General features: G+C 37.0%; 1 protein-coding gene across 1 annotated transcript; it reads left to right on the forward strand.

Moving 5' to 3' along the window:
* The first annotated feature begins 5,969 nt into the window (after window positions 1–5,969).
* LOC309483584 (aurora kinase C) lies at window positions 5,970–11,200 on the forward strand. Its single transcript, XM_082149478.1, has 5 exons — window positions 5,970–6,101; window positions 7,819–7,973; window positions 8,744–8,882; window positions 9,110–9,217; window positions 9,742–11,200. The coding sequence occupies exons 2-5, from the start codon at window positions 7,828–7,830 to the stop codon at window positions 10,555–10,557; spliced, it is 1,209 nt and encodes a 402-aa protein (XP_082005604.1). The 5' UTR covers window positions 5,970–6,101; window positions 7,819–7,827; the 3' UTR covers window positions 10,558–11,200.
* The last annotated feature ends 712 nt before the right edge of the window (window positions 11,201–11,912 follow it).

Below are 11,912 nucleotides of genomic sequence, written 5' to 3' on the forward strand. Positions count from 1 at the left end.
CAATGGCAAAAAAAATTATCTAACATTCAATGTATCTAACAATTAAAATCATACAACATTTTGAGAATATTGTGAAATAAGTTAAATTAATTTATGTAAATAACAATTTTAAGTATTAATTCATTTTATCAATTATATTTATATTTTTTATATTTTATATATAGGCTACAGTCCATGTGAAAAGTTTGGAAACATAAATATTTATTTATTTTTTCATTTTGAAAGAAGTCTCTCTGCTCTCCAAGGCTGCAATGATTTAATCCAAATAGAGTAAAAACAATAATATTGCGAAATATTATTACAAATTAAAATAACAGTTTTTCTGTCATTTTTTTCCTGTGATCAAAGCTGAATGTTCAGCATCATTACTCCAGTCTCCTTCAGAAATCATTCTAAAATGATGATTTGCTGCTCAAGAAACATTTATTTCAGGATTCTTTGATGAATAGAACATGCAATGAACATTATTTATTTTCATTTGTTACATTTATTAAAGCATTTATTTAATAGAAATCTTTTGCAACATTATAATTGTCTTCACTGTCACTTTTGATCAATTTAATACATCCTTGAATAATAAAAGTATTATTTTTTCTCTCTTTTTTAATCCAATACCACTAATGTTTGAATGTTATCATTGTTTTCACAAAAATGTTAAGCAGCAAAATCTGTTTTCAAAATTGATGATACTAATTATAATAAATGTTACCAGAGCAGAAAATCAGCATATTAGAATATATATATAGGCTACACACACACACACACACACACACACACACACACACACACACACACACACACACACACACACACACACACACACACACACACACACACACACACACACACACACACACACACACACACACACACACACACACACACACACACACGCTGCTTAAGTAATTTATTGCTTTAACATAATAAAAACCATAAGCACGTTTTAAACTGTATTTAGACATGCCCAAAACTATGGTAAATTTGCTGCAAAAATGGCAAACCTCATAAAAAATTTTATAGAAAATAAATGACTCATACAATATTCAATTTGACCTCCTGAGTTCGACACTCAACATTTTATGAATGTTAAATTAAACAAGTGTCCTTTCACTGACCGTTTGTTAACTGACTTCAATTTTCAGGCCCAATTTTGTACACTATTCATGCAATGTGCCAGAAACAATCTACAATCAAAGAATAATAACCACATAACACCTATAGTCACATGTTCTCCACAAATTTTCAATGGCAATGTTCCCTTTGTGTTTTTGATTGTTGAGAGCATGTTAAAAGACTGTGAACAACATGACGCCACATGGTTAATACTTATACAGAAATAAAAAAAAAGCTGTATATTCAATCTGTACTCAAATTGTAAGTGAAATTTCCACAGTCATACTGGGTACTTCCGGCACTCTCACACAAAAGGTACAAAAGCTGTCAGTGGGGTGGTGCTCCTTCAAAAGGTACAGCTTTATACTTTATTTACCCCTAAAGGGTGCATATATACCATAAAGGTAGATTTATAGGCCTATAAATACCCTATACCCTTTTGAAAGGGTACCGCCCTAGTGACTGCTTTTGTACCTTTTTTTGTAAGTGGGTTGTCACTCTGCCGACCAATGCTTTAGGCTCAATTAAAATGTATAAAAGCAGTTTAAGTTCTGATTGGGCATAAAGCCCTTTGGCTAAAGTGTGAGCTCATACTGGACACTATGCAGTCAGTCTACTGGACCACCAACACTGGGGATGCCGCTGTCTCGTAGCGTTTCTGCCTCCAACAATCTGACCTACAAGCGGCCATGCTTTACAAGCCTGCCAGCTCAATGTCCCTCTTCACCATCAAGCCACAGAGCAATCTGATCAATTAAATGGTTATTTTTGGAGATCAGAGTGGGTAAACCATAATAATTCAATCAGATTTTCTCTCATACTTTGGCTACTGCCATGGGGGGGGGGGGGGGGGGGCATGTAAACGTCATAAATGACAACTAAACTGAAATGTGTTTGAGGCTGTATTAGCATAACAGCAGCTTGCACATCTGGCCCAGAAGTTCTACACAAATAGATGTTCTTCCATTAATTTTACAAATGATACAAACCACACAGTTTTTGTATTGTATTTGTATTTTCAAAAAAAAACAAAAAAATCATAGTGACTGCGAAACCTCCAAAAAGGTCAAAAGAAAACACCAAACAAATAAATATAGTATTGGAAAGAGATACATAGATGAATAAAAAACAGAAGCTTGACTGGTGAGCAATTCTTTTAACAGGGGGTTTCAGAATGAAAAGCCCTTATGAGACAGTTCAAGACAAGCGCTTTATTAATATTAATTATTAATCCAGTAGCTCAAGCTTTCAAAGCTGTGGTTCAAAATTAAAACGAGCTTCATATAAGCTATACAATTTCACTTTGGTACAACGCTGCCATCTGTTGGTTTCAACGTTGAACTCAACAAGCTGTATAGACTATGTGTGTGTGTGTGTGTGTGTGTGTGTGTGTGTGTGTGTGTGTGTGTGTGTGTGTGTGTGTGTGTGTGTGTGTGCATGGGCGTAGGTTTAGGGGGGGACGCTAGGTACTAGTCCCAATCAATATTTTGAGATGACAAATTTGTCCCCACCAATATTTAGCAAGCTCCTTTGAACTGCTATTTGGATCTTTGCGCTGCTATTTGGATCGATTCCAACGGCCAAAACAACGACAGTACAAGAAACGCCGTAATTTGATTGGCGGCGGTGTATCTGACAGGCTACACGCGCGGGCCGGGACTACTTTTGTGCTTGCACTGGCAGCGAGCGGGTGGTGTGTGTGTGTGTGTGTGTGTGTGTGTGTGTGTGTGTGTGTGTGTGCGCGCGCGCGCGCGCGCGTCGACGACGCCGACGGTAAGTTACCAGGGCTGTCTCTCTGCCACATACAAAGGCCAGAGTAAAACATTTTAATATTCCGTTTTTTGCCACTTTTTGTACTTTGTAGATAGATCAGCTATGCCACCCAAGAAGAAGAAAGGGGACATACGAAGCTTTTTCATAAAGCAGAGTGTAAGTAGGCAAAATAACTAGCCACACAAATAAACTAGCAGTAGTAGTGACTGACCAGGCTTTCAAATGCAGATTCTACTGTGGAAAATTGTATTGATTGGTGATAGTATGTGTTACCATGTTGTTACAGTTAAACCTAGCAGCAGCAATCTTTCAACTAAGGTTAAGAGTATTGATTAGGCTGTGCAGCACTGATAGACTCATAGAAGTCACGCTATCATGATAGAATGCTACGTTAGCAAGTCACTGAATGTTAATTAGCTGACCTTAACTTAGAATCTTGCAGTCAACATAAACAGTGGATCTGAGACATTTTTCGTTTCTACATTCTATTTATGTAATGTATTTGTGAGTGAGTGTAGCCTAAGCATTTAATATTTAAGAATAGAATATATCAATAGAATTTGATATAGAATAGTAGATACAATTTTAGTATTAATGGAATACTGTAATCATGGATAATAATAATAATAATAGATAATAATAATGGATTTGTTGTGTTGAATGCATACTATGATACGTGTGTATTTTATTCATTTGTTCATTATTTAATTACATATAGAAAACTCATTCCAGGGGGAGGGGGAGGGGGATGTCCCCACCAAAGCTGAGGCCAAACCTACGCCCTTGTGTGTGTGTGTGTGTGTGTGTGTGTGTGTGTGTGGGTTGCATGTAGTATGGAGTAAACCTTTATAACTAAGGTCATTATTACCAACCACTCCTAAATACCATCTCAGAGATTCCTTGTTTTCATATTTGGCAGCTTAGGATACACACTTAGGCTGGTTGTAAGAGGGCTACAACAACTCGGGATGCCCAAAAAGAGCTAGCAAAGTACTGTGCTCTGTAAGCTAAATGCATTCGCCATATACGGCGGAGACGGTGTTACCTGTACCTATACCAACTGAGTGACATGCTTAATATTGTGAAGATTAGAATTATTACGCAGAGTTTAAATGAATTAATATATAAAGGTAATATAAATACATTTTAAAATCAATAGATAAAGCTATAAAATGACTACATGTGAGCTTAAATGTTCAATTCTCTCTATATCTTTATCAGCTGTATAAACGAACTTCACAATTTTTACTTGCACTGATATAGCAAGACCTTTTCTTTTAGTTGTTCTCTTTCATAGACATTAGACAGCTATTTTCTGCTTGCTGTGTAAATTTGATTAAATTCTTAATATTATTCAATCTCGTAATATTTTGCAGAAGAGAGAAGTGAATCGCGCTGCTTCTCTTGCGAGAAATTCTCAGCATGTGATTGGCTGTTCGCTACTGATGTCACACCTGAACTCCTCCTCTACTCAGGATCAAAGCCTGAGTTGACAGAGAAAGTTGATGATCAGCATCATGGTACCAACAAAGCCTGGTTGGATTGGTTTGGTTTTGTCAGCTCGAAACTAATCCTGTAACCCTGAGTTTGTTCAACTACCATCATGGTACAGGCCCCAGGTTAGCCGTGGAGTGTAAGTTACTATAACGATGAACACTGCTAAAAGCCAAACCACTTTCATGGTGCCTAAAACCCAGGGTTGGTGCAAACTAAACTGAAACATACCTGTCTATAGCCACCTAAACCGGCTTCATGGTATAGGCCCCAGCTCTGGACAAACAATGACACTCAACACCAATGTTACTCACGAATGGAGCAGAAACAAGGCAAACAAGGCATCCATTTTCAGGCCTTCCCGCTTAGGTCTAATGCTTTTCTAATATTAACGTAGGTCCTAAAGCTCTTGCCTGATCATAACCCTTGTTTTTCCAGTGATATTCCTCTTACCTTTTCTCTTTTAATATCTCTCAGCCATCCTTCTTTCAACAGTATTTCTTCAAATCTCCCTCTTGCTCACTCTCCTCCCCCTTCATGAGTGGAAACGCCCCCTACTGCTGATTGGCTCACTCTCTGTCCTCCCCCATCACGAGTGGACACACCCCCTACTGCTGATTGGCTACAGGTGTGTTGTGCTGCTCTGTCCAACCACTCCGATCCACTTTCAACAGCGTTTCTCAGAAGAAATCACGAGGGTAAGTTCATTTAGATATTTTTTCAATAATCTTGATTGAATTCCAAAATGATTTATTATCAAACGTATTTCTGTAAGTTTTGTCTAATATAATGGATTGACTTATTAACTAAAAATCATCACAGAGCTCATCAAATCGATTGTAAATATGTTTGTTTTCCCTTCCAAAATGATGTCATTTCCTGTAGGATGATGTCATCAAGGAAATGTTTTTATTTAGATGAATTTTACAAAAGACTAAGAGGAAAGTGCTATGAGGGCACCATGAGTTTTCCCCACTGTATGAAATAATGACCAATTATAATAACACAATCAGGAAAATATGTTTTGTTTGAAACAGGAAGGAGTTTATTAAAATGTAAAATATTTTGATAAAAGAAAATAATTTACATTTTTATACAATATAGGCTACTACAGTAGATTTATGATATCAACATGAAAATGTAGAGCATAGAAGGAATGATCCACAATATAGAGAGACATGACACAACCTAGAGAGACATGTCTATACACAATCCCCAATAAACCTATTTATATGTCCATCTATGCAAAATACCTGGTATAAATTAGTCAGTCATGATTCCCCTGTGATATTCTTAGTCCTAATGTCCCAGAAGCAAAACAGATTCAAGATGATCTTTGAGGACTGTCTGTTCTTGTTTAACACTGTCTTGTTCTGACTTGACTGACATGGTTCTTCTTTCAAGAGGATGTCATGTTTAGTTCAACCATAAAAACCTATTATAATCTGTTTACACATCTCCTCTGGACACATTGTGAGAATAAAAAAATTAAAAAGATATATAAATACAATACACCCATATACATCTCACAGAACACAGTCTCAGCTTTCCATTGTCTGTTAACCAGCAACAATGTTTTTTCCCCTTATCTGACTGGTTATGTCGTGTTCCCAGTGTTGAAATATGAGGGTGTGGTTACAGAAGGAAGGTAATTAGCAAGAACTGTTTCTGTTTTATTTGAGCACATTCAGCACCATCAGCAACATAACCTGCTGATACAGGTAAGAAAATTCAATGACCTGTGAATCAAACTCTTATTGTGTTGTGTTATTATGGAGGGATTACAGCTGTTTTATTATAATGATATTTATTACAATTCATGACATGGTTGATGTTACAGTTTCTTCTGGTTTACAGTTATCAAGGAACCACATATTGTGTCTGTGTAATTGCTATAAAGTATTTGAGATCATTAGATAAACGTAACACTGAGGGTATGGGTGGAAACATGCCGAAACTATTTTGTTTTCAGGGGTAGGGGAAGGGGGGTAGGAAGTAATGTAGGCCACCAAATAGTCAGCCATAAAAGAAAAGATGACTTGATTTTATCCTGTGTTTGAATGATTTCTTGTGCAATCCTGATCCAGTTTGACAACATTTTTCCAGTTGCATGTACAGGCTCATTACAAGCAGGTTTTGCCCAAAGGGATTCCAGCGAAACTCCCTGTGTTAATAGATGTGTGCTAATGAGTCTTTTAGCTGTACAATCATATGTAAAGGTTTGCATTCATCTTTCTTGATAGTTAAAATATCAGGTAGTCTGAAGAAAAGCTGTTACTTTATGGCTTTACAATGGAGATTTATCCACGTGCTTATATTAGTTGACTAATGGTGGGGATTTCCTGTAAACATACCAGTTAACCCATATTACATGTTATGTGCTGCTGCCGGTAATGTCTATTTCAAGACAGTCCTGTTTTGAATACATTTCACATGTATATAAAAACAAACAATGTCACAAAAATGACTGGCAGTGAGATAGATCGATGGTAGATAGATAGACAGACAGACAGACAGACAGACCGATAGATAGATAGATCAATAGATGACAGACAGACAGACAGATAGATAGATAGATAGATAGATAGATAGATAGATAGATCAATAGATAGATAGACAGACAGACAGACAGATAGATAGATCAATAGATAGATAGACAGACAGACAGATAGATAGATAGATCAATAGATGACAGACAGATAGATAGATAGATAGATAGATAGATAGATAGATAGATAGATAGATAGATAGATAGATAGATAGATAGATAGACAGACAGACAGATAGATAGATAGATCAATAGATAGATAGACAGACAGACAGATAGATAGATAGATAGATAGATAGATCAATAGATAGATAGATAGATAGATAGATCAATAGATGATAGATAGATAGATAGATCAATAGATGACAGACAGATAGATAGATAGATAGATAGATAGATAGATAGATAGATAGATAGATAGATAGATCAATAGATGATAGATAGACAGACAGACAGATAGATAGGTACATAGATACATAGATCAATATATGATAGATAGATAGCTAGATAGATCGATAGATTATAGATGGATAGATAGATAGACAGACAGACAGACAGACAGACAGACAGACAGATAGATAGATAGATAGATAGATAGATAGACAGATAGATAGATAGATAGATCAATATATGATAGATAGATAGATAGATAGATAGATAGATAGATAGATAGATAGATAGATAGATAGATAGATAGAAGATCTTCTAGTTCTTTGGGGAACCCAAAATGGTTCTTTTATGGCATCTCAGTGAAAACCCTTTTTTGGAAGCTTTATTTTTTTAGAGTGCAGATAGACAGAGCTCGTGTGAAATATTTTAAATATGAGACGACACTGAAAACATTTGAGTTTGGAGGGTTTATAGTTTCTCATATTGCTGTGTATTAACAGCATCACCAGATGGCGTACTCCACACAAACACTCGCTGGAGGCTGCTTTGGAAAAATATACAAGGAGAAGTTTGGAGACGCATGGGCTGCTGTGAAGAGAGTTCCTCTTAGCCTCATCAGCAGACATCAGCTGGAGAGAGAATGCAAAGTCTATCAGTATGTATATATATTTTATATTTCTATAATACTGAGCTTAAAGGTGCCCTAAGCGATGTTGGGTGATGTCACTTCTTGTTGACGTTCAAAGTATTGTAAAACAAAACGGAGGCTAGCTCGACCCTCCCTCCTCCTCATCCCGTCCCCTCCCCCTCCCTTCCGTGCTCCCTGAAACAGTCATGAACCATTTAGAAAAACCAAACTGGATTTATACACCGGTTCAGCAAAAACAGAGCCGGCAGAGTTCTTGCCACCTTTTGAACACTTTTCCGATGTAAATTTGGGACTTCGCGTCCTTCTCCTTTTCCCTATTCTTTGTTATTTGTTCATTGGAACGTCGTCTCTTTGGTCGTGCGTCGGCCATATAAAAATTCTCAAGTATATATAATTTTAACGTTAGTCGTTGTTAGGACATCTCTCCTCTAGCTAACTCCCCTCTTCATGCTTCTCTCTCCTCCACCCCCACACCTCCCTTCATGTGCGCACGCACTAACCCCCCAACCCCCACCCCCAAATCATTCTTGTCGGTTATTGGCTGGAACACTGTTTGTTATGTTTCGTGGTCCAGGCTGGGCCAGTTTGTTTTTCTTGCCATTTGTGGAGCCTGGGCTGTCTACAGAGACCGCGCTTTTCTACAGCGTGTTCAGGGGACAGGCAGCTAGCGGATAGTGAGGAGATGTTTGCTGGATGTGACAATAAAATGTTTGGCCTAAAAAACACGTGACATCACTTAGAGCACCTTTAAAATTATAACACACTTTTTTTAACAGTAATGCTCGGCATACAAACGTGGTGAAGCTTCTCGGCGATCCTTGGCTGAAAGACTCCAAGTGGAACATTCCTTTGGAGTTCATCTCTGGGGAAGATCTTGAGACGACCATCTTCAAAGTTCAGCTTTCTAAAATACAGGTAAAGAAAATTCTGTCATCCTTTTACTCATCCTTATATATATATATATATATATATATATATATATATATATATATATATATATCAGGATTTGTACTAGGGTCTTTGCACATTATTTCATGAGGATGAAATGAGTGACATGAGGATTGATGACTAAATTTTCATTGTTTTCTTTAAAACATCTTAATAAAATGCATGCTTGACTTCGCTTTGTGTGTCTTCTTCAGCTGACGCCAGCAGTGAGAGCCACAATCATCACTGGAATGAGTGAGGGTTTGCTTTATCTGCACAGTAAAGACATTGTCCACCAAGACCTCAAACCTGACAACATCATGGTGAGCCAGACATAAATGTTCATCAGTGGGCCAAGAAAATTAGTTTATATTTGTTATTGCTCAGAGGTTACTTTAAAAAACACAAAATACTTTTCTCAACTAGGTTTCATTTAAGTAAAAATAAAGGTTCTGTCATCTGAGATCTTTGGTTCCATGAAGATCCTTTAACGTCCATGGAATCTTTCGATTGCACAAAAGTTTCTTTAAAGTGGAAAAAGATTTTTAGATTATTAAAATATTCTTCACACTATAAGAAGAATAAAGTTCTTCTATTGCATCAATGTAAAAAAAACTTTTAGGAATCTTTTTTTTTTTTAAGAGCATCAAGTTTGTCTTGGATGTTACTCCAAAAGCTCCATTGGAGAATTCAGTGAGAAATCTTTGAGTTCATATTGCCATCGAAAGTCTCTGCATTTAATCTCCTAAACATTGTGGGGTAGACAGAATAATTGAATTGGTCTCAATTGATTGGTTTCTTTCCTAGAACATAAGCAAAGAAACTGACTTCTCCCATCCCATTTCAGGTGGAGTATCAAACCCATCGTGCCGTGATCATTGATTTGGGACTGGCTAAATTCTCTAGAAACGGACTCAGCTCTGCCGTTAACTTGGGCAATGAAGCGTACTCACCTCCAGAGGTCCTGCAGATGGGTGGAGTTCGGGACAAGCGATCGGACGTTTGGGCCATGGGTAAAATCATAGCTGAACTCTGTGCCAGGGTCAGGTTACCCACCCAATCTGTGTCTGCCATCAAGATTCGTGAAACACTCAAAGACCAGCCATACAGTAGTGCAGTGTCCAAGATGGTGGAAGTCAATCCCGCTAACAGAACTTCTATGGCTGGAGTCATCGCAGACATCAGGAGAGCTGGTTCAGTTCAACAGGTAGACATCAGACATAGAGACATCCCAAGAGAGATCCCAAGAGAGATCCCAAGAGAGATCCCAAGAGAGATCCACAGAGACATCCAAAAAGACATCCAAAGAGACATCCAAAGAGACATTACATATACACATGTAAATGAAATGAGGGCAAATCAAAAGTGGTATCCACCAGCAGCTCCTGTTCCTAAGATGGATGAAAGAAAATCTCCTTTGTTATATTATCGACAGGATCCCCTTCCACAGAGAGAGATGGGAAAGGCATTAGTCCCAGTTAAAGGTCAGGCATTAAACCATCAGCTGTCCCTGATGTCATTTCCTTGCCCTCTCCCAGAAACTGGAAAAGTGACTCAGGAACGCTACATTGAGGAGAATGGAGCACTAGAATATAAAGAGATTGTCACGAGGGGAGGGAAAATAATTAAATATGAGAAAGTGCAAATAACCAAAGATTCTTAAGAATAACACTCTTGTTCTGAAAAAAGTTGAGTTGTTGAACATACTTTCATTTTACATGGGTGATGTGTGTTTGTTTTTTTAAAGAAAGCACAGGCTGGTGACTATCAGATTTTTATTTTAGATGTTTGACATTGTTAAGATCTTGTTTACGTTCATTAAGCAATATTTTTTTTTTGCCATTGATGTAAAGTACAAACCAGTGAAATATCAAAAAACCCAATGTGTTTTTTGTACTTTTTCTATGATTAATAATTTGTAGTATATAGGCCTATCACACATTTTATTGAAGATGCTGAACTTGGCAATGTTAAAATAAACAATGAAGAATACACTACTGAAAACTACCAATACTGACAAGACTTTGAAAAGTTGTGAAAACGCATGTGTTCTATTTATAGATCCAAACAACATGTATGAACCAGGGGTGCGTCAAAAATCACATAGGAACCTATTTTGAAGTACTTTGTGAACAGTAAAAAAGAATGTTGTATATAACATGAATGTGTGTAGTATGAGTTTATTCCAGATGTTCTACATTAGCCATGTTGTCATTATCATATGATCTACCAGCGTCAGTTGCGTCACTGTTACACTGTGTTGGATTATCTGAGTTTATTCTTTTATTAAATACCTTTGGGTTGGATCTTTTGACTAATCTTTGGACTCCTTAAACTGTAACAGTTATATATTTGTTTAATTATTTGTCCTGTATCATGTTTTTGAAGAGTGTGTTCATACAGTTTATATTCTCCTGTGATTTTTTGGGACTTTTTGACTAGAACACACCAGAATCCTGATACATGGAGCCTTTAATGGAAAATATTCACAGTTAGTGTCTTAAAGATGACACATTTTACAGAACCACTAATGCTCATTACATAATTTACTAACACTGATTTTAGTCTTGTGAGAGTGGATAATGAAAGTAAAAATCACATGAGCAGCAAGTTGAATCTTAAAGGGGTCATATAATGCCATTTTTGTACAAGTTAATATGATTCTTTAGGGTCTAAATGAAAAGTTTGTAATATACTTTAATTAAAAATTCGCATTAGTATTGTAAGAAAACACAAATTTTACCTGGTCAAAAACAGCTCTGTTTTCAGCACGCCATTTAAGTGCATGTGTCTTTAAATGATAATGAGCTTTGCTCACCCCGCCCCTCTGTTCTGTGGGGCGTTTTGGCACAACACACGTGGAGTGTTGCCTTGACAACAGTTGAGGGTATATTTTGGAGAAAGAATGGCAGCGGGAGTCTCTGAGGACACATCTGTGCAACCATCTCAATTTGAACCGGAGTCGGACCTGGAACAAGATGACGGCCCCGAAGAAGTTCAACAATTAAGGCTCAAACA

The sequence above is a fragment of the Leuciscus leuciscus genome, assembly GCF_965113295.1.
Source record: "Leuciscus leuciscus genome assembly, chromosome: 20".
NCBI lineage: Eukaryota > Metazoa > Chordata > Actinopteri > Cypriniformes > Leuciscidae > Leuciscus > Leuciscus leuciscus.